At 46.0% G+C, this 24,239-nt stretch overlaps 1 protein-coding gene across 1 annotated transcript in view; it reads right to left on the reverse strand.

The window, feature by feature from the left end:
* Positions 1-1,434: 1,434 nt before the first annotated feature.
* The window catches only part of LOC126522433 (disintegrin and metalloproteinase domain-containing protein 10-like), a 45,787-nt gene continuing 22,982 nt past the window's right edge, over positions 1,435-24,239 (reverse strand). Inside the window, exons 7-14 of the mRNA XM_055066641.1 lie at positions 23,689-23,890; positions 21,376-21,560; positions 15,520-15,697; positions 12,217-12,376; positions 9,240-9,338; positions 8,616-8,806; positions 4,537-4,742; positions 1,435-2,787 (exon numbers count right to left, since the gene is read on the reverse strand). Coding sequence (XP_054922616.1) covers positions 2,623-2,787; positions 4,537-4,742; positions 8,616-8,806; positions 9,240-9,338; positions 12,217-12,376; positions 15,520-15,697; positions 21,376-21,560; positions 23,689-23,890 — 1,386 coding nt within the window. The 3' untranslated portion in view covers positions 1,435-2,622. The remainder of the gene's footprint in view (positions 2,788-4,536; positions 4,743-8,615; positions 8,807-9,239; positions 9,339-12,216; positions 12,377-15,519; positions 15,698-21,375; positions 21,561-23,688; positions 23,891-24,239) is intronic.

Genomic DNA, 24,239 nt, shown 5'->3' on the forward strand with positions numbered 1-24,239 from the left:
ACTTCACATGCACAGTCATAACCGACTGAGTTTCGCAACAGGGGTCTGCGCAAGGTAACATGACTGTCCATGAAGCGGCTGATCGGGCATCTATATCAGAGAACTTGCAAGGTAACGTTCTCCCCATGGATCCTTGGCAACACTTCTGGCCATGAAGTCCAGGATCCGCGTAAGCACGCGAGTGCTGCTTGCACCGTGCGCCGTCTGGGTTTCCACCGATTTGTCCCAGCTACAGAAAATGCTGAGCAGCACGCAGTACTGGATGCGCTGTCAATATTGTGGCCTTCGCCGTAGTGACAGGTAAAGCGGATACTGACGGTTTGCGAGCACTGCCTTTACTGGCGGAGATATGAGCAGCGGGCCCAGAGGACATGGATGAGCTTTAACTTCGGCGCGCGGAACCTCCTGGACTACATAGGTGCCGCTGGCTTACTTGCTCTATTATAATTCCTTTTTGCTTTCCCTGGGCCTGCGGGCATTTCTTGTTAGAAGCAAAGCATAGCAGAGAAGAGAAGAGCGGAGCGGAGCAGAGCAGAGCAGAGCAAGCAAGCAAGCAAAAACAAATGGAAACAACTATTCACCATAATAGGTAGGTGTCATTGGTGTTGAGAGGAGTAACAATGGGATTGACGCAAGCGGGGCCTTCACTGACAGTTAACACTTTTGTAACGTTCGCTTATAGCTGACGCACTTTAGATGATGAGGACAGCTATTAACTATAGTATGTACTCACTAGGTAGAGAGGCCTAGAATATTGCTCTACTTCATTCCTCCGCTACAATATTGTCTTAGTTTCCTTAGAACTTGAAAGAGAAGCATTCTTTTGTATTTCTCTCTATTTCAGCTCATGCGCGTTCACATTCAAAGCTTGGGACAGATGTGTCCTTTATTCGCAGTTCATAGCTGGTTTCGCATACTGCCACCAGAGTGACAACTCAATATGGCGATGATATTGCTTATTCTTCACTCACTGTCGCTCATTTCTAAAAGAGAAGAATTTATTTTTTTAGAATTGCGATGTCTTGGTATAACTTACTTGATTATAGCGTTTGTGAACTTGAGTGAACCGAGTTTGTATTGGATTTCAAAGTGAACATTGTACCGAATGTCTAGAATTCCTACGATTGTTATTCCATGCTGGTCTCTCGACGGCGTGCTTTCATTTACACGCAATCATGGCCACCTCATGCTCGTCACCTATCCATCTCGGAAGCATATAGACCATTATATCGTGCCGGGCTTCCTGGCAGGGTATGATGGCCATACTTTACCAACAATCTTCATCTGCCGGTGATCACGGATGTACAAATTAATTTTGCCGCATACTACATAAAAATTAAAATTATCTGTGCATTAAGCGTGATAAACGTTCGTTTTATTAGGAAACGTACAAAGGCACATTTCCTACGTCGAGTTAAATTCAAGACGTTATTTTTTCGGCAGAATCGACTGATGTTTCTAGATGTTTTCTGGTTGTGAGAAGTTTCTTGGAGGCGGCAGGCTCATTGCTGTCAAACGTTCAAAATCGTCTTCGCTTTTTTAAACAGCCGTATTGTTCCATCAATATCTATCAGTTTCTACCTTGAAACTGTGTCGCATTAACCATGTTTGCATTCGAGTAAAACTTTACCAAAATTATCCATCGTTTTACATCATCTCAGGTCATTTCCTCTCAGAGATAGCGGCAGACACAGGTGTCCAGATTGTCTGCAGTCTCATCCGACCCCCTGTTGGCTAAAGACATTGCCTCTGCTTGAGACCGTTGTCTTGGCTTCACCGGGTGGGACATGATTATAACGGCGTGTTTTGAGGAGAGGACAAAGAAAGAAAGCATAGAGGACATTCGCCTGTCTTTCTGTGTCCCGTCTTTTGTCCTGTGTCAGATTTCTCTGTCCTGTCCTCAAAACATGCCGTTGTAACCATGTTCAATCAAGCCAGCAACCAACTAGCTCATTAAAGTTTCTTATTTACCGGGTGGTACGCGAATATCATCCCGTCAGGCTTTCCTGTCATTGGCATATTTTATTTCCATAAATTCTAGCTTGCCGTTAGAAAATTGTTCGTAAAGTTCCGATGCATCGCGCGTGCTCTCAAAACATTATAACATCGTCGAGGTGTACTTGTTGCTTCAACTATGCCTCATCTTTCTGCAAAATTCTAAACCACTTATCTTCATAGCCGGAGCATACAAATTCCACCTGAGCTTCTAATGTTGTCGCAATGCTCATAATTCGTTTGTTCCCCCTTCCGGTTTGGTCTGCCAAAAGAGTAAATTGGTGTTGTAATTCGTGACGCTTTCTTGATCATGGTTCTCCTTTAAATTCTTCCTTTGCTTTCCACAGAAGCGTTCCAGGTCATTCACATTTGACGAATCCTAAGCGTTTATTGTGTTCGTGGTGAGTTCCTTCTTATCTGATGTAAGCAGCAGTTTTGAAGCTATGTCGTTGCGACGCACTTTGATTCGAGTGCGACGTTGAACCATACACAGAGATCGGCAGAAAACAAACGAGACAACAACCAAGATAACGCGTAGTTATCAGCATGCGTAATTCGCGCCATCAATCCGCTGATGCGAAACAGTCACAGCTGGGACTAGTCACAGTCATAGGCGCCAGGGGACGGTCACGTGCGAAGCAAACTTGTAGGTCGGCGCAAGGTTTCGACGAAGCTGCGCGGGCCCTTCAGGTGCGGGTTGCTGCTGGGCGTATGCACGGCGCACAGCTTGATGAACAGTGCCGTGGCCCCGCTGCCCAGCGCGACGGCCAACAGCGTGAGGTACCAGTATTGCTGCAACGGGCAGACACATTGAGCACCGAAAACACATCCCCCTACATGTTTGCCCCGCACGCGGGCATTTGGAGAATTCGCCTGTTATACGAACAGGTTTGACGCGACCAGGTTGGCACTGCACATTCGACGTTGTGTTATACTATATTGTTCTGAGCAGATTTCCCTGTATATGAGAAGGAGGTGAGCTGACATGGTTCAGTTTATTTGTACACCGAATTGTACAACGCTGCGTCATTTTCTTATTATCTTTCGTAGGCTTAGAAAGAGTTAGTGTGACCTCGCCAGTACAAATTATTCGTCCATTTATTTCTGCTTACAGTATTCGTTAGTAGTATGTTTTCTTCGCCTCTCCCATGCAGCAGGCACGAGCCGTAGTTGACGATTATTGCCATCATTAGATTGATATGAGAGTGCGCAGGTAACTCTGGCCATTTACTCGTAACGAGTCCGTGTATGAACATTATGCAATTTTCACCTAGTTTTGTTGTCCTGTCTGACAACAATTAAGATTCGAGGTGCCTTGCCAGCGAAGGGGAGCTGCGAGGCAGCTGCATACGGTGGGACCTCAGGCCCAGATCATCAGTCGCGTTGTGAAACTCTTGAAACACCGAAATCATCAGTGGGACCGATGACGTGGCTATTTGAGAGCCCGTCGCGCTGTATGAACTGATGGGACCTTGCAATCACTACGAACTGACGCTATTGTTGGCTGACGTACGTCACATTACAACTAAAATGAGTGGCGGAAGTAGCGTTTGCAAATCTTAAGGATGCACCTCGATGCTACAATGGAAAAGCTTCATGACCTGTTCAGTTTCTGGTGAAAATATCGCGCAGAATGTGCTCCAATGCTCAAGGACTCCTCCTACATACCTTACGTTCAGGCTGGGTTAACACGTACGGGTGGTAGATCACCATAATCAACCGAGACTATCCAAACGTGCGAATGTGCTGTGGAACGCAAAAAACAATGTAGTTATACCATGTTACCTTTCGCATACTTCTCTTCCTGCCATAATTTTGCACGTACGCGCACGACGACGACGACGACATAATAGGTAGTACCGCATAATCGTCAGCTTTTGATTAAGTGATCGCATTGCCTACAGTGTACATGATATAAAACAGAGGCGTGCACTATTGTCTAATATGCTTTACTACTATTCCGCAAAGCTCACAGAATCATCACATGTACCACACTTATTCTAACATAACCATTCCGTTATGCTATCGACTGAGAGCGATGAAATAGATGGTGCAAAAAGCATGTTTGAATGTGAGCCTAATTAAGACAGAGGGAAGGGGGGGGGGGTGAAAAGCAATGAGCTTCGGTTATCAGAATGTGTACTTCTAACTATAACGGGACCAGTATCCTGATGACATCGTGATGGAATCACGACACAAGAATACGTCGTCTTGGCACCACCATTAAGCCGCAAACGATCATTCGTTTTTTCACGTCCGCTACGCTTACTTCTGTTTTCATCGCTCATAGTATTTGTTGTCATAAGATGCGTTAAGCATTCGTACTGATTGCGTTCGTGAGGCTACAGTGGCGCGATGCACTACCCACGCTGTGTATTCAAATCTAAGACGACGTTCGAGTTTCACATCGTCTAAGAGAAAAAAAAAAAAGATATTGTGGAGTTGCACACGAACAGCGCTCCTCTAGAAAGCGCTTCAAGATGTGCACTGTGCCGCTGTATAGGTGGCGCACTGGTGCCCGTACAGCTGCCCCGCCCTCACCGCCATTTCGTTGCGCAGGCCGCGTGCTCCAAAGACGAGCCAGTGCAGGCGGGCGAGCGGTCCCTCGGCGTCCACCAGGCGGCACTTCTGGAAGACGTCGCAGTAGCCGCGCAGGTCGTCGCACGGAGCTCCGGGCTCCATCCTCTTGTTGCAGAAGTCTTTCATGCGCTCGAACTGGCACGCCTCCATGCAGACGCTGTCCGACACTGCACACCGGAGCGAGGCCGATTCCACAAGCTTTGGTTACACCAAGTCGACGCGACCGGGTCAAGTCATAAATCGGGCTGACCCACTCCGACCCGACCGCGTTTACATGCGTCTTGACAAGAACAGTTTTTAGCAGTACACCGTTGTAGGCGGGTTGACCGAACTCACCTCGAAGATTACTCGGCCTAACCCGCTATGCTGTTTACATAGAAGAGTTTAGGTTAGGGGACGCAAGCGGCTTGCGTACGCTACAGATAGGGGCGGCGGTACTGCGCATGCGCAGACACAGACGTAGGGGTCTACGCATGCGCAGGTCTGTGGCCCCTAGTTCTTGCGTACGCAAGCCGCTTGCGTCCGCTAACCTAAAACTCTCGATTAACTCGATGACTAATTTTCGGCCCAGCAAGTCTACTCGAGCCGAATTTACAGGGTATATGTAATCGTAGCCATCGAATAGTAGGAGCGAGTTTGGCCCAGTTGCACAAGATGATTTGTTACGGTGATTTTTTGTGCCTGTATGTGCTTCCTTACGCCATTAATGGAGCCGCAGAGCTATTATCTGCATTCGTCTTGTCTTGCGTCTTGTCTCTCAGCTTTGGGAAGCCGCGAGTATCGTTTGCGTGCAGTAATAATTAACTTTCATTCTTTCTTATGCCCCCAACGCAGAGCAGTAGGCTGAAGGAGCGCGCTCGACGTTGATACTCCTTCAGTTCCTGCGTAAATAAACTTTCCATCCTGTAGCACTTCCCGTATGTCGCAATTCACTCACATTTCGCCTAAGCAATTTGCTGATCAATCTTGACTGGATAGAGAGGACTGTTAAGCTCTTGCGGCATGGTGCAATGAACGGTGATAGGGTAAATTGCTGAAAGCTTTAGCCACGTTATTTTACCGCACGAAAATCACCTTACCATTTGATGAAGCGCTAACCAGCTGCGTTGTTCTGGTCAAAAGAATTCGTTATATAGGGCCGGGTAGATTTCTGCACGCTAATACGGCGTCTGTACCGACAACGATCGGTACAAATCTCTACCGACAACGGTCGGTACTTGGTGTAACCGATGATGAGATGATGCAACCGGAATTTGAACTTGTCAGGAATGATAAAAGGACCTTCGCGCATCAGCTACCTGCCACTCATGTGGGCTCCTTTAGTAGCTTTTTTTTTTAGTATTTACCTCTTCCGTCACCAACGCCATTTTCCGTATTCAGAATATAGTGCGCTGAGTAAGATGCCCTTGTTTTCCTAGTCAGAATATAGTGCAATGTCCGACATCAGCAAGCCAGACTAAATGGCCAGTCCCCTCGTCAATTAGTTAGTCGAGAAATACATTCAAACTTACCAACATAGTACGATAATTATGAGATTATCATGTTTTGCCCCCTAATTCAACGATAGAATAGAATGGTGTGTTGCCAGGTTTTGTTATGCAGTGCTTAAGGGGAGGCATCACCTAATGATCAACTCCAACGCCACCTATAGATATATATGTAAAACGGAGAAATTCTTTCTTTTAAACAACCCCGGGCCGAATTTGAATAACATTTGTTGCATTTGCGAGAGAAAGTTAAATGCTAGTGACTTTTGTAAGCAGAATTGAACTGTAGGGCTTCAATTTTTTTACAAAAAGTGCCTAAAATTTGTGAGTTTGCAAAGAAATAGACGCGCTAAGTTTACAAATTCTATAACTCGGCAAAAAAAAAAAAAAAAAACACAGATACCACCGTTCTGTAACCTGCATCATTTATAATATCGAACTTGGAGAAATGTGATGTATATATTTCTATGTTTTGTTTATTTGTTACAATGTTTTCGAGGACCTTAGAAACGTTTTATTTACATATTAGTGGTGTAGTTGAGAACGACAGGTAATATACATCAATTTTGTCCGCTTTTGGTGCAATTCAGTTATGATATCATTTTGCATTGCTGAATTACAGTTGTAAACTCGATAGTCTTGTTTTTGAAATTTGCGATTGCCAACAATATTAGTTGATATATCAACGGCCTCAGTCGAAAATAGGCTACCTACAGTCAGTAGGTTTTAACGTTTCCTCTTAAATTCAACAAGTCTAATCAAATTTGGGGCCTACCTAGAGTCAGTAGGTTTTAACGTTTCCTCTTAAATTCAACAAGTCTAATCAAATTTGGGGCAGTGATCGCCGAGAAAAAAGATTTCTCCTTTCCCATGCAAGCCTTCTTCGTAAATAAAGAAGGCTTTGTGGGGAAATGCTGCATAGAGCACGGGCTGTGCTCCATGCAGCATTTTATACACCGGTGCATAGAGCACCGGTGTATATTCGTGTGATAATTAGGGCAGATACGCCGGAACTCAATTGAGCAAAAGTGTTTCAAATATTAATTGGCTTCTGTTCCGCAATTCGAACATGAGCGCTACAGTTTATTAATTAATAAATGAATTAGTAAAATTTTAGTAATTAAATGGCATTTACACTTATTGCACAGTTTCTCATTATCGTCAGGGTTACGAATTAAAGAAACTATATGTAGCATTAGGAATCTCCTATTGTGATTAATTCGAGGCAGCTAAACGATCGCGCGTATACTTAGAGACACTAAAGAAAAACATTAAAGTGAGCTAGATCGATAGATTATTCGTCTAGGAGTCTGTTATTGTTGCTGTATTACAAGAAAATTGGCACCGAAGGTCCCATTGCTGCTTCTCGATTTGTATTGTCCCCGTCAAAACCGACGCGTTGACGTACTTCCCACGCGACATCCCACTCTGTTGCTGTCTTTGGATCAGCCAGTGCAGATGTTACATGAGAGCTGCCATAGTTAAATATACGTCGCACCACTCCTCTTTACCCCTTACACGTTCATTTGCTCGCTTACATAAGCTTTGTTCTGGCTACGACTGACGAATTTGTTATTCCGGAAGTTTCATTTCTCAATCTGACTCGAACGAATACTTCCCTTTAAAAACATTACTTATACATCTTAAGAATTTCCTGTTTTACATGCGCTTTTTGTGGGCTAATGTGTTTATTGGCGTAAATATGGAGAAGGTCATTGACAGGGCAGACATTGGGTGGCGTTCTCTGCCCCAAATAGGCTGGGCAGTCTGTGCCAGAAGGTCAATCGCGACACGCACAAGAAAAAAGTTCGCGAAAGAAGCACGGACAGCAGTTTGTTAAGTGCCGTTGTAACGTTGATTATTGGCTTCCTGTTTCTTGCGGCCGTTACTCTGTCAAACAAACGGAGCGTTGTGTGAATGACCGCATGCGCGAACATTCAAACAAGATGAGCAAGCAAGAAAGACATAGCCACCTGTCATTGCCTTGTGTTGAATGTGACTGCGAGCCACCTTTTAAAGATTGCGCCCTACTGTCAAACTATCATGGTGAGCGCGCACGGCTAACCTCCGAAGCCTTCCACATCCAGACGAGCGACGATACTTGTGCACGCTTTCGTTCTGTTCCATTCCTTCCGAAGGAAATTTCATTCTTATCGTAGTGATCACATTACTTCTGCTTCCACGTACGCTCTCTTCGCGTATTTTCTGGTTCTTGCAAAGGGGCACCTGTATATGCTACTCGAAAGAATAACATTTGCTTGTTAGTCAGCGCTGTTATCTGCCCTTTTCTCACGTCCCGTTATATTGAGCTGTTTCCGCTCAAGTCGCGAACAAGGCAGCCCAAACGCGTACGCTTCTAATGCGGGCAGACGTCTTCCGCAAACAAAACCTGTTGAGACGGTATAAACCAGCATGCACTAAAGGAAGCACATTTCATTACGTTTTTTTTTTTATTTTTTTCAATGCGTCATCTAATTGGCGCGTCTAAGTGCAGTCAGCGCAACGAACCGGATGCGTGCGAGCGATGGGAATGCAGGGTAAATAAACGCGTACCGTTCTCTCGGCACGCGATGAGGCACATCTCGTCCGGCGTCCGCTGCGCCCCGGTGAGGTAGCACTCCACGAGGCCGTACACGTTGCACACGGAGCGCGCGCACTCGCCGGCATCGCAAACCTGCGTGCCGCGATTGCACAGCACGCCGTCGTGCTTCTGTGCCGACGCGGGACACTCTCCGCTCCAGCCGCTGACACGTAGCCGTCAAGGTCGTACCCGCCGCCGGCGCCTAAAACCCCGTAATCTTCGTGAAGTAGCACCACGCTTTGAAGAATGCCGCCTCCTCCTCGCGCGCTCTGGCTGAGGCCGACGCCGCGTCTCTATTGGCTTAATAGCATCACGTGGGCCCTCGCGCCGTGCTTCAGCGCCATTTTCGCTCGAGAAGCGTCTACGGAATGGCGAGTAGCGCATGTTGGCGCCGTTGCTGCGCTCGAGCGGTGTAGGCGGCGCCACGGTCGAGGAGGGAGCGTGAGAGAGAGGAGAAACTAGGACGAGTGAAGGCGGAGGAGGAGAGTGTCGCTACTTTACGAAGTTTAAGCGGTTCTCCCGGCGGCTGTGTGATTGCGCCCCTCTGTGATATATATCATAGCGCCCCACAACCCATCTTCAACCACAAAGGATACTCGCAGTAGGCCTCGAATCGGCAGTCCTCGTCTTGTCTGCAGAGCCACGACGAATTGCGGTACTGGCAGGTATCGCTGCAGCAGGCGCTGTTCGTAGGACTGCGGCGGAACGTTGTGAGTGAGGAGCATAATGTAGTCACGCTGGTTTCCTGTCTGACGTAGAAAACGTCGACGTACGAATGTATTTCTCAATTTTTTTTTTCTTTTCTATAGAACGCCCGGAACTTCTAGTTCCTCAACTGCGTGCGAAATTGAGGATAAGCGCGCACCCAAATAGCGGGAGATAGGACTTTTGCGAATCATAAAGATCCAATTCTACGTTATCCAAAGTGTATGTTGTTGTAGCCTGCCCGCGAGCTCGGGCACAGCATACATGTAGCCCTTTATTCGTTACTGGGAAGAGCGATATCGCGAAGCAATAACAAATTTAGTCGCCTAACTATTCTTACGTGATTTGAATGCGAAAGCGTTATGAATTCTTTATATAATTGGTTAGGTCCATGATACGTGATGTCATACTTTGTCACGTGTCCTTCACAACTCGACCTTAATGCATCCTTATCCACCGTAATACACCTTGCTCTAATGTGTACCAACCTTAATCTACCTTTATCGACCCTGCTCTAATTTGTACCAACCTAAATCCACCTTGATTTAGTTTTACCAACCCTAATCAACCTTAATCCCCTTTGATTTAATTTGTACTAACCTTATTCGACCTTGATCAGCTTCATTTCCCGGACATTCACTTTACTTCACCTTAAATAACCTTACTTTAACCTGTTCTAACTTTAATCCTGTATTACTACTGACGTCATACAAGGCGTTGATGACTGATGACGCTCAGCGATGATGATAATCTTTATTAGCACTCGTCACGGACAATGCGAACAACCCGTCACGAAAAGGGTTCTACTTAAATTGAGGACGACGCAACGGGCTATGGAAAGAAGAATGATAGGTGTAACATTAAGGGATAAGAAAAGAGCAGATTGGGTGAGGGAACAAACGCGCGTTAATGACATCTTAGTTGAAATCAAGAAAAAGAAATGGGCATATGGGCAGGACATGTAATGAGGAGGGAAGATAACCGATGGTCATTAAGGGTTACGGACTGGATTCCGAGGGAAGGGAAGCGTAGCAGGGGGCGACAGAAAGTTAGGTGGGCAGATGAGATTAGGAAATTTGGAGGGTCAACATGGCCACAATTAGTACATGACCGGGGCAGTTGGAGAAGTATGGGAGAGGCCTTTGCCCTGCAGTGGGCGTAACCAGGCTGATGATGATGATGATGATGATGACGGACAATGCCTACTTTTCTGCCTCATGGAGCATATAATGCTTTCTCATTAAAGCAACTTGAAGAATTTCCTCTTGCTACCGCTCTTCCCAGTATTCACGACATGTAAACTAGCATAAGCCGCTACGCTTATCCATATCTTTTTAATTTGTCGCGTCTTCTGCTGCTTGCAAGTAAAACATATTCAGGATGTTTTGGGTAATCATTAACAGAAGCCCAGTTCCATTTCTCGAGCCACATTACTCGCAGAGGCCGACGAAGAAAATGAAAATGAAAGCGATTATATGACTGATTAGCAAGCTTTCGCGAATTGCCTTCTAAACTAATTGCTTTACACCAAATATTGCAATTTACGAATTTTATCCGTGGAGATTTAAATTCTTACCCACTTGGAAGGAATTTTAAGACTGACACCACTTTCGAGATATGCGTTCCCGAAGTTTGCAACGAAATGAATTGGTGCTCCAATAGCTTTGGAGCTTCTCTAGATAAAAAAAAAAAAAAAAACGCTTTGTTAAAAATGTAAGTGGAACAGTGCATTCTTACGGGAAATTTGACGGCTCTTATCTCAAAACTGGCGCTTCTTCGAATATTCGCTCCAATTGACTATGCCATGTGAAATCACTGGCTTCAGTTCCTGTAATGCAATATGTACGTTAAAGTAATTAGATGAAAAGTTATTTAGGGATTTTTTTATTTGTCAATAATGCGCACTGATTTCCAATGTAAGTAATATATACTAGTATTCCAGCTCAATGGGTAGATTAGTGCTGTATGCCACAGGTGATTTTTTTTTTCTGTTAACGTTAAAATAAAACACCCGGTATATGAAAAACAACGATGTCCTCTACTTCCACCTTGGTGTGTGCGGCTGCTCTCAGCGCATCAGCGGGATTTTGAAAAACGAACTAACTGTTCTCCCTCGTCGAGCTCCTTTAGACGCGATACAGTTTGGCAGTGATATGCATCTGGGTGCTCAAGCTGCTTGTGGCATTGCTGTCTTTCGGGCGCTGATCGAGCAGCTTCGTTAGCCAAGCGGGCAGGATTTCGAGATCACACACGCCAAGACCCAAGTTTGAGTCCCTGCCTCACTCTGTGTTAAAGTTTCCCCAGGTGCGGGGGGCTGATCATGTTTTGCAAGGGAGCCGGCTGTTGCGATGTCGGCTGGTACTAAAGAAGCAACACTGGCGCTTTCTGTCATCGCAAGGGTGAAATCGTTATTCCCGTTCGTCTGTTTCTACGGCGGAATTCTCAATTGACCCTACAGACTTCTTCAGCTGAAGGTTTCAACATTCGACATCAGCGCCTTAACATGTAGCTTATCAAGCAGTGGAAGCGAAATTTGAGGGACGCTCACTTAGGAGGCAGGAGCGTTCGAGGCGCTCATCCTCTGCATACGGGAGAAAACGTTTGCGATTTGAAATCAGAAACACGAACGTCTGTGACCTTAAGCTAGGCAAAGCTTGATGCGTAAGACTCAAATAAACGAAGCTGAGGCGATAAATGAAAACTTCGTAGCGACCTCTGGCCGGTGCAAAGGCGCCCGCAGAACGGACGTCGCCGCCGCACTCTTGTGAGCGTGAAATTTTCGCCGTCCGTCCGGCGTCATCGCAAACGTTGCGCACTCATGATCGCATTTTCCCTTCTGAAAGTTAAAAAATACGGCGGCGCACGCACCTGCACTTGGCGTCGGGACGTAGCGTGCAACCCTTGCGGTTGAGCTGTCTGTGCTCGCGCGGGTAGCAGCACGTCTCGCGGCAGTCGTGCCAGTCGTAGCCGCAGTCGCATTCCTCGTCCTCCTCCCGTATAGAGTTGCCGCAGAACGGACCCCGCAGCTCTGCAGAGGAAGGCGCCGAAACGCGCTCGCCTAGTCGTCACTGAAGCTTCAGTTTAGCCTCGCATACCCGTTCTGAGTGCCGGCACTTTACAATATCCCCGGTACTGCACTTTTAGCAGGAAACGGCATCGGCGTCCCCAATGGGCTATAGCGTACGACACGAGGGCCGAAATTTAGGACAGCACAACGAGCGACGGAACGCGAAGTGATAGGCGTAACACTAATAGACAGAAAAATGACATATACATCAGAGAGGAAACGGTTGTGACCTGATATTCTTTTCGAGGTCGTGAGGGAGACGTGTAGTTGGCCAGAACATGTAATGCGTAGAACAGACAACGAGAGGAGTTATTACACTAAAAGAAAGGATGTCAAAGGAGTGAGAACGCTGTCGAGAACGACAGGGGATTAGCTGGCGTTTAAGGTTAGGAAATTTGTAAGCATGGCTAGATCCGGCTGGCGCAAGACAAGGATAATTGGAAATCGCTGGGAGAAGTCTTTCTCCTACAGAGCGCACAAAATAGGCTGACGCTCATGCTAACAGCGGAATACAAAGACTAAGAACCCCTACAGCGTCCTAGGGGAACTACTGCTATGTTTTCAGGGCACCCAACAACGGATAGCGGCGAAAGGCTTGCCCATGATAACGACAATGATACTTTAATAGCATAGCCTTCAAAACGGGTCGATGACAAATAGTCGCCTAGTCTGCTTGTGTTAGTCAGGTAATATATGCATGCTTAACAGTCTAGCATTTTGTCTCTCTCTTTAATCTTTTCTTTCTTCCTTAAAAGTTCTCTAGGTATACCTTGTACCGTTATTTTGCCTGTAGCGGATTCGGTCCTACAAATCTCTTTCCCGTTTTTTTTTCTTCGACCAATACTTCAAACAATTTTTGCTTACAACGGCGTTGACCGTTCAATGCTTCGATCAGCTTTAAATCTCAGCTCTACTCGAAGGTGTATGTTATACCTACTGGTCTCGCTAGGTGAGTATTTTCGCGTTCGTTTAGAATGTGCTAAGTTGTCTCTGGATATTGTGGCGAATTAGTTGCACCATTATTTTTTATCCTTAAGCAAGCACTTCGGGCCTGAATTAGCAAGGCACTGCACTTTGTGGTATCACACAGATTTTCTCTTGCAATTTCTTTCCTTCTTGTAAATCTCAATGGTCTTTCTTTTTTTTTTTTTTTTGCTTCCTTCCTTTGCATCAAATTTGCTGACTCTGTTTCTCCCACTTCGTTCTTGATGACTCCAGTTTGTCTATTTGCCCTCTCAATTCTGTATTATGAATATAAATTTCGCATAATTTCGCTTCAGCGCAACCTAAGGTCGTACCGATCAACGAACGTGAACAAGGCCTTTCACACCTTAACGCCTCTGTTTTGTGCGGTTGTGAATCGATTGCGCCGGCCTAGCCAGGCGAGTACGTTCCTGTTGCACGCTTTCACCAACTCGAACAAGAAACAGCACTCCAGGCGACTCTAAAACACGCAACGGAATGCACGCTACTAGAATCTATATTGGGCACTGAAGCTCGTTGCATGTTATTTCTGGTTTTCCTTCCACCACCAAAGTGTGTGACTACGAAGATCACGGTATTGTGGGATTTTGCTATGTGTGCTGCCTCGCTGAATTGAAAAACTCGGCTTTGATTCCCCGAGCGTTTGTTTATTAGGGCGCTGCTAAATAAATTGTTCGAGAACAGTTCCTCCGTTTATTTCGCTTACGAAAACACGTCGTCCGTAAAAAGTACGCTTCCGAGAAAATTGGAGTGTGGTGGCGAATCCAACATACTTGTCTTTTGTATCTCAGTTGCGTAACCTTATTCAGAACCTTTTCACAGCATTTAATAACCAAGCGATTGCAGGAGTGAACGAACATGCCCCTATCTAAATGTGTCTATCCAAATGCATGAAAAAGGACGAATAGCTTTTTCTCGGCATGCGCTGCACCAAATTTCATGACGTTCGCAGAATTTAAAAATAAAAAGGTGATTTCTGCCAGTTCTAGGCGGCATATGTTTTTTAAACCCATGTCTCGCTTTTATAAAGTTTCTTTAAATTCGAAGACATAAAGATAAGCTAAAGCAAGCGAGCGTGCAAATCTGCAACGAAGAAAAAAGAAAACGATCTCACAGTGCTGTCAATTGCACACACATATGGAGGCATTCAAAAGGGGCCAAAATGATGTATTATGAGGAATACATATTAGCGCTAGAAGGAAAAGAGCTCTAAGGAAAGGCGGAGCTAGCACAATGAAACGCAGAGCGTGCTAGCTCTGTTTCCTTCTACTCCTTTTTTCCTAAGTCTTTCTTTTTTTTCTAGCACTAAGTATTCAACCTTAGTATTCAACATAAGTATGCCTTTGTACTCCCCCAACTCGCCCTGCAAAAAATCTTATTGATGTATAATAATCGGTCATTCCGAAATACGTACGTATACCGATAATCATCAGCAGAATTTTAGCGGAACCTTCTTAATTATTGGAACAATCTTATGTAAGCAGTAAAACCAGATATCACATTTGTTCACTCCAGACGCTGTAACTATAAACTGCATTTATTGGAGCTTAACCGGTCAAATTTACAGACGTGCGATATATCTGTTCTTTGTTCTGATTTATGGATCTGTGAACATTGTGCTCAAAATGTTAAATCTTTCTCTAGCGTCCAAAATCGCTGGGGTGTTTTCAGACAGTTTTGTACTAACCTCGTAATCGATAAGTACTTTGTACTTAGGTAATCGATAAGTTATTTCGAGGGGGATATAAATTTCGATAAATAATCACGGAAATATTGCCTATGCGGCAGCGAATTTATAACATCGCAGTGTTCCTTCCATTTGTGTAGAGGCTCGATGTATACTAAGAAAAAAAAGACGAAGTTGAGGTTCACTGTAAAATAATTTACACCCTTCAAAGTGAAAATGGTGTAAATGTCTATAACTCCCACACTTAGGGTGTGATTTATATAACCGACACCCTAAGGGTGTGAGTTATTGACACATATGCACCCTTTTTCACTTTTAAGGGTGTAAATTATTTTACAGCGTTCGCAAGCCTGTGCGAGAGAATGCGCCGCACTTCCCAACGAATCTACAGGCCTGCCGCACAGGCATAGAGGCAGGGCGCGGGCAAACTCACCCTGGAGGCAGTTTGCTCGGGGGCCCTGGTCGGAGAACATCTGCGCGAGGATGCCCGAGATGTCGCGGATGCTGCACACGGAGAAGCGCCGGTTGTTGGGCATCGTGCCGTGAGAGGCGCTGGCAAACATCAGGAAGTTGCCCACGCTACCGCCCGGTACGCACTCGGGAGGGTCGTGCTGGGAAGAGGGAAACCGACAGTTTCAACGAAGAACAATCGAAGAAAAAAAAATAAAAAGGAATCGGTCATATTGCGGCGTACTTATGGGATCTGCGTACCTTGCGTACGGCCCCGATTTCGAGTGAAAATATGCGTGGCCCTTGGCCCGAGCAATACGCTTTCGCTTAGAATTTGACCAAGCATTCTCCCCTTAAAGCGTCAACGAAGAATAACACTGAGATGAACCTAGACTGATCTAGAAACTCATAACTGCGGGCGTTGTGGGGAACCGAAAGCATATGTCCAGGTTGTGCTCAGCAGCGGTACGCTACGCCGACTGAGCCACCACGGTGAATGACGGGATTGTTTCTAGGCAGCGTTCCTATTGCAGACGCAACGTGAGAACGCCCGCGTAGAAGGATTCAGTGCACCCTGAAAAGACCTATAGGGAATTAAACGGGTTAATTTACGACTACTGCTGCTTGTAGCTCATGCTCAGTTTAGGGACGCTAAAGCACATCGATCAGGCTTCGCATTGAACAACTCCCCGAGTTTAACGCGCAACAGATGGGCGAGGAGAGATGCCGCAGAGGGCACCTCGCAAACAATTTTAACCAGGGTGTCGAAAGGAACCCGAACGCGAACTCAGAGCCATACCCGAACGGGAATGCTAGCCAGAACTGAACCGGAACCGACATTCTTAGAACGTGCCTGAACCCGAACCGAATTTGAATTAGAAAAGAATGATAACGGTTACCGGTTCTGCACGAAAGGGTTCAAGCATATATGGGGTACGAACGGGTGCTCAATGCACAACTGGTTGCCCGAAATAATTACTTGTCATTCCCCGCACCCCACGAGATCGTTACGACCGATGAGTTGCGTTGTGTGCGAAAATGGGGATAGACGAATAGGTAAGTGCGGGTAACAATACGGCCACATCGGCACAGACCCTTAGAGTTATGAACTCGACCGTGCCAGTTATTTCGTCGAAACGTTGTTTCAGGGGCACCGCAGAATATTCGTTTCAGCGGAATCTCCCAATTAACCCGTTAGGTCAACTCGCCACTTTAGCAGATACACTATAAAACGCACACGTCAGGATACAAACTTAGAACGACAGAAAGCTGAGCTAGTTGGTAAGGGTTCATAATGCAAAAAAGTGGCGAGGCGTGCAGACAGGACACAAGAGTAGAGAAGTGGACCCGAGCTAGCGCAGATGAGTTTTGCGCCTTCTTTCTTTTTTCGCCTCCGTGCTCCCTTCAGTTGATAGCGGCGTTCGTGTTGTCCACTTCTCTACTCTTGTGTCCTGTCCGCACGCCTCACCTCTTTTTTGCATCAGGATACAAGAAGCCAATTTCCTCAAGAAAAAAAAAAGAAGTAAAAACTAAGAAGTCCATCAGCACGACTCCTTGCTACAATGACATTGCGGTCGCTAATAAATGCTGTCACCTGCTCAGCTCGCGGTAACAATGGAATAAACAGCACGGGAAAGCTGCTTTTGTTGCGTGCCGTAGAACAACGCACGTTTGGCGCCTCCAGACACAGTGCAGCGCTCTTCTATTTCTGTAAATCATTCCTCGGGCACAATATGTGTGATTTGGACTTTTTTTTTATCGGCGCTTAGTGACTGCAAGAACCTGCATCACATGCAGTTGCGTAAGAAATATCGCCGCAGTATTTAGCACAAACTGTCCTTATTCATGTTTCGCAAGCATCAATGACCTCGCCTGCTATTATTTATGCAAGAAGAGCAGAAAACTGAGTAAAACGATACTTGCAGTTTTTTTTTGTTTGCTACAGGTTTATGTAGTACTAATATTTATGCAATTTATGTAATATTGTCTGACCAATCTCACCGTGTTTGGATTTCTTCAAAACAATGCGCGGCGCTGTAGCACTGCCCTTTCGTCTTTCACTAAGCATTATGCACTCTACTAGGTGCATTTGGGATCGCCCTTTCCCCTTTTTATTACCTTCAGTGTTGTCGTGCGCCTGATTTGATTGTACTGTATCGCGGTGTACACGTATCTAATGAGGTAAACAAGCTTTATTGCTGCCAAATACAGGCCACGCAATTTTTCATTAAATATTTTTAGACATCGAAAATATATGATATTCTATTCTACATTGCGCGGTCGTTTTTCCTCAAATACTCGTATTTGCTTTAGTTAGCAAATATTGCTATTCGAACGTCTCTATAGATTTATACTGTCTTCCCCATACTCAGTATGGATGGCAATAAATAGAAAAGCGGGAAAAAGGCAGTACACCGCATGCCTCAAGCTCTTGCGACAACTTTGTACAAGATGAATGAACGCCTTTGCGTGTATGGCTGCTTTAGGTGTACAACGTAAAACTTCATTGATATTCATGTAAAAAACAAACACAAAAAAAACAGCGTTTTGTCTCCCATGGGCCAGAAAGCCCATTGCTTCCACTTCTTAAAAAAAAAAGGCCTATGCATGTGCCCCGCGGACAAATCGATGGTAGTCTGCAGCATTTCGTCATAGGGCTGGATAAAGTTTACTACTGTGCTGAACCGGTTCGCGAACAGGCTCAGTGTTGTGATAGCGGTTCGCGAATCGTTATAAATATTTATTTCGCCGAGACGGAACTAAGCCGGAACTAAATTGGAGCGCGCTGAATTCAAACCCAAACCGGCTTTCTTTTTTTTTTTTTTCAGTTCGCGGCTCCCTGATTTTAACCATCCGGACTTCTTGAACGTGCACGCGAAGCTCGGTACACGTGCGTTTGTGCAAACCATCTCCTTGGGAAGCGGTCGCCGTGGTGGCGGTAATCGCACCCACGACCACGCACCTGCTCAGCAGCAGACCGCCATACTCACTGACCCACCGCGACAGGCAGAACATTCACAGCACACTCTGTGTCTGCACGACGCCTAAGTGTGTTCACGTCAGCGTGTCGAAGCAAAACTTGTTCGGGTTCTCGCTTTTCGGTTCAGGTTCAGCTCGGAGCAAACATTATAACGGTTAGAACTGGTTCGGAGCGTTCCGAACTGGTTAGTTCCGGTTCAAATGGGTTCGTACACAACAGAAAGCATTGGCGACCCTCCGGTCTTTTGGAAAAACGCGCAAGGTATATTCGTAGAGATAAGTTTGTTTGAGTAGTGTGTAAAACAACTGCGCACAGTTTTGCTTTCCACGGGCACTAATTTGAAAGAGAAATTCATAAAGAGACTACCTGGCACCCTGTGCGGCTATCCGAGAGTAGGTTTCCTTGGTACCCTAAAAGAATGTTTCACTAATGTAGCTTAAATAATTTTTCTCTATATTACATGTTCATTTGAAGGAGCACTCACAGAAAACATTTGCACCGCTTTCTCTTCTTTTCCTTGTTTCGTTAGCTGGCGGCTCCGTAATCATGGTACCAGATACCTATTCATCGAAGGTTCAACAAATCATATAAATTAAAAACACGCGTCAAATAGAGCGCGGCTTCTTGGGCCTAGGCCAGTGTTTCTCAAGCTATTCCAAACAAGTGACCCTTTTTAGTATTATCAAAACCACCACAACAGCACCCCCCCCCCCCCCCCCCGCACACACACACACACGGTTTATAACTTCCTTCATTTTTTGTAATTCTGCAAATACCTCAACATTATAATTTATTTAACAGACATACCACAGTAGAGCGAGAACTACCAAAAATACTTATTATTTAAAAAAGAATTGATTCACTTCTCTATTTTAATAAGGAGGATGTAGCTGCTTACTTGTTAGAAACATATCTGCTAAACCACAATTATACAATTTTGGAGAGAAAATGTTAGCCTCGGTTGAGAGGCCGTGTTCAGTAAGCTTTTTTCATCTGCTGACCGAAGGATTATACTACCGCTTATATATATATATATATATATATGTGTGTGTGTGTGTGTGTGTGTGTGTGTGTGTGCGTGCGCGTGTGTGTGTGTTTATTTACTTTTAAAGAAAAGAGCGTCGAGATAGTATGAGCATCGAGAGCGAAAATTCATTCCTGTTTCGGGCAAGGAGAACGTACAAATAGTTGCATCCTCCATGACACCCAGAAAAATGCTCGTGCCCACTTGGGGGTCGTGACCCGCAGTTTGATAAACACTGACCTACGCTTTGCTTGTAAGGGTTCCTCTAGAGGTCACGAAAATCGGGGTGTGATGTTCACGTCGTATCACTGATGCACGAGTCGGTGCGGCCGCAACCGCACTGAAAGCTTTTGTTGACGGCACGCAACAGGGACGAGAAGTTGTGAATGGCGCTGCGCGTTCTGAGAGAAGCGCCCCTTCCGAGGTCCAAGCTCATTACTCTCTGTCGAGTAGAAGCGCAGATTGAACTAGAAAACAATGGCCTATGCGGCGTGCCTGCAACTCACGGCGATACGTTCCATTACATGTAGCTTGCAGCCGACACCAGGATTACTGATGCCTGCTTCAGTGGTTTCTGATATATCGCATGACCCCTACCCGCGATTTTCGTGACATGTAGAGAAGCCCTTGTAAACAATCCATATGCGAAGAAGCCACGCTTTATTTATCGCGAGTTTTGACCAGGTCACATTAAGAGAGGATATATAATGAGTGATTTCTTGCGCATGGGGAATTCCGACACCCTGCTGTAGTTGTGGGGTTGACAGCTGCCTAATGGAGCAAAATAAGCAAGACACCGAAATGTTGTGCCTGTAAAGTTGCTCGCGCTCGTTGGCCACATTGTCTGCAGTAAATAAAGTGATGTACCTCAACTGATATCTAACTTCCCATAGATTCTGTGTTCGTTTTCGTTAAATGAAAAGAGCTTTAAGAAAACACGTAATATCATTTCACGAGAATAAGCAGTCGTAATTAACACAACTTTATATATATTTCGTGCATCATACTAATATTTACCATACAGATGCGCTGCCATCAGGTAAATGCAAAAAAAAAACAATAATTTGTATAAATATACCTTGAAGTTCTTCGTGTCGCCGGCAACAGCATTTATAGGGCAGACACTAAGCGGAACACAGTAGACACCGTGTAATATTTGTTTTAGCGTGGAGATTTTGGACTAATGACAGCTTTTCTGTACTTTCTTAAAGTGACATCTTTCATTCAAGGTTCACTCAGAACGCGTGCTTAAACCGCCTCACACACACGCACACGCACACGCACAAACACGCATATACACAAACACACACGCAGGCCGCACACATACACGAAATAAACAACGAAAAACCAAGAATGCCCCCTAAAACATACAAATTTACTACAATTACGTAAATTTCACTTTAATTGATCTTACTTTACTTAGCTGTCGCCGTGTGCACTATGCCTGAAATACTTCCGCGAAGCCCTATCGAGCGGCAGGAAACAGCAGCAGCCAGTGAAGGTAAAACGCAATTCAACTTCAGCACGCATATGGGACAGCACAACCAATACGCTGCTGTGGCCGAACACAACAGGTGCCGTGAACAAAAATCAGTACCCTTCACGACGCCCCGTCGGCGACGCTCTGCGTAGACAGCGCGCGTCGACTCTGCGCACAGTGTTAGCCGATCATGCGTGCAGTTTGGCGAGTCATTGCGATCGCTGTGAAGAGCCACAGGACTGTTTCCAATCAGAACTAGAGTGTAATGGGACAGTGGTTCCCATGGCAGCATACCACGCGCTGCGCCGTATAGGCGCAATATGTATTGTCTTAGTGCCAGGGTGCGGTCACGTACCTGCGCACCGAAGTTGTGTCCCAGCTCGTGGGCGAAGGTGACCTCGGAGACCCGGTGGGGGACGCGCACGTTCTTGTTGACGAAGGTGACGACGCCCGTGTTCAAGCTAACCCGGCCCGAGTAGTCCGAGGTCAACTGCAGCGCCACGTCCGACTGGAACTTCTCGCACAGGCCACCCGCGTTGCCTGCCAACCACAGAAGCACCGTATGAGTGTTGACCGCCATGCCACGAAGACAGTGTACAAGGGCCGCTAATTGCTTAGTTTTGCCCTTTCGGCCACTTTCGCGGCGGTCGGTGGTTGGGGGTCGAACTTTTTTACGGCCGATACACAGGCGCTGATGCCAAGCGTGCGTACTCTCGAGCAATCGAGTTGCGGGCCGGGCTCTTCGCCGAACGCCAGTTATAGCTGCTTTCAAACGTACTACAAGTGCTTCAGCGCGAGAGCTTTGTGTCCAAGCTGTTGTGTTGGAGCGCTGGGGAAAGATAGCCCTTTTCATCTGCCACCTCTTCCCTCTGAAGCGGCTGCGGGAGAGGGCTCTGCCAGTGGGAGAGGAGTATGGCACTCTTCTACCACGCCGGTGCCGCTGTAGACAACGCGCATATGACCAGTCGGCCTGTACGTATACTACACCTATATACTTCACCTATACAATTACAGATGTCATTGTTAACGGCCCTGCTATCTACGAATTACGCTATGAAGCACCAAACGTACCTAGACATCCTCACTGCAGCAATTACACTCCTTCCAGTGCATCTTTCCTGTATGAAAGCAAATAGGTTTCTAGAAGCCTTCAGCTATTCACTTAAGTTTAGAATAATTGTAAATGCTTTCTGAACACTTTTTTTGTTTCGCCGAACTCTCAACGGGCACAAGAATTGGTGTTGGGTGGTACGGGATGCCACCCTTTGTGCAAATATGGATTTTCATCTCTTTTCGCAATGCACTGTGATATAATTTGTCTTCAGACCGCAAATTTCAGCAGCAATTTATAAAAGGCTTCAACACCCGTATTGAGACCCGCATGACTTCGAGCACTGTCCGAAGATAAGGCAGACATTCTAAACATGACCAGACGAGCATTAATCGCAGATCAACCACAAAGCCGTCGCCCAAGCACAACCTGAATGGTATAGCCAACAAGAAGACTGTTGATGCACTAATTACAGAAGACAGGTGAGCAACAATAAACGAAAGGGCGAGTATACTTGAGATAGGGCACAATGCATTTAAGATGATGACTGAAAGCTTAGGTGACTGGAAATAATAATAATAAAAAAAATGTTCCAGTTTCGCCTGAAAGGCGCAGCATCGATTGTTATAGTAAGTTAGTACACAGCTATACGAAGACAGGATAGTAGATTTATCGGCCCTATAAACTTGTAAACATTCGCTTACTATCAAAATGAAGAAGCATGGTGCCACGCGTGCACAAGCAAACATAAGCACATCTCACTCGACGACCGCGAACCCTCATTGTGAAAACGCTGATGGGAGGAAGAGCAGCAGCAGCAGCAGCAGCAGCAGCCGGTGAATTGTCCTTCGTGCTGCCTCTCGCTTCAACTCGAACTAAGCGGCAAGAACACAACGCAACAGTACGCTACTGTCCGGAACGGTGTTCTGTCGGAGATGTATAGTCAAGCTTCCTAATCGGTGGGGTAAAATTTATGCACTGAAACATGCATGTTAAAAAATGAACGAAAGTCTGAAAAATAATCTGACAAAATTTCACTTTCCGTAAAGCCGCGTAATCGTTTCTATAGAACTGCTGCTCCTTACTTTCAGTACGACCTTCGTAGCATTCATATGGGAACGGATGCCGAAATGATTCGAAATAAGGTAGTAGGCCATAACTAAAAGTAGTAGGTTAGGTAATTCTAGTTAAATACTACCAACGGCAGTAAAATTCACTATTGCTCGTTAATGAACCCAACAAATCAAACTCTTTGTTGTTTTGTTTTCTTATTGTTGTGCCTATCTTGTCCCACAGTCTTCCGTTGTTTGTATTAGCGGGTCAAAAGCAGACCAAAAAGCAAATGATGATCGGCGCTGCAAAAGCTCTCCCCACTTCTTATATTTCTGATTGATTAGCTTCCGAAAAATCGCAGAGAGCTTCGAAAACAACGGCAGTTCGCTACAGGCAACTCGCAGAAGGACGCACATCTCCGTAGCCACAGTACAGTGTCGTCACCAGCTGCGCTGTGCCGGTCTGCACATTTGCGGTATACTATATTATAGGTAATGCATACGGTACATATAATACTCGCACGGTAATATAAATCCCGTCCATATAATACCGCGCAAGTACCACGAGACATACCGTTGAGCTCCGCAACGTACGCCAGACCCAGCGTGCCACCCGGGAAGTCGCGGTACGTCCACAGGTACGAGACGCAGAAATTGTTATGGTTTGTCTTGGATAGCTCGACAAGCGTGTGCGTTGCGTCCAGCGTGTCGGCGCAGTAAGGGTTTGACCGGCGCACCGAGCCCTCGCACGCGCTGGAGTCGTTGATCTGCGGCGAGGGAGCAGCAAACCAGAAACGACGTTCAGTCCTGGAACAGCCATGATCTCTTTATGCGCTACAGTGCCCGCTGGCCTGCGAACCACGCGATTCAGTTCACCTTGGGAGAGTGTTACGAGAGTGTTGGGACGGCGATCCGCGGCCGCGTGTGTTGGCGTGGTGAGTCTTTCTCGCTCAACAACCCGAGAGGGCCCCCGACGCAGAAGTGCAATGCGCGCCGTAGGAAAGGGAAGTGCTGGAGTGGTAAGGGGCACCGAGACGTGAGATAAAGGCGAATACGCTAAACGTTAAGGGTCAAAGCGTGATGGCTCGGCACGCTTGGCGTCGTCATCCTCTCGGC

The sequence above is a fragment of the Dermacentor andersoni genome, chromosome 6 (genome assembly GCF_023375885.2).
Source record: "Dermacentor andersoni chromosome 6, qqDerAnde1_hic_scaffold, whole genome shotgun sequence".
Lineage (NCBI taxonomy): Eukaryota > Metazoa > Arthropoda > Arachnida > Ixodida > Ixodidae > Dermacentor > Dermacentor andersoni.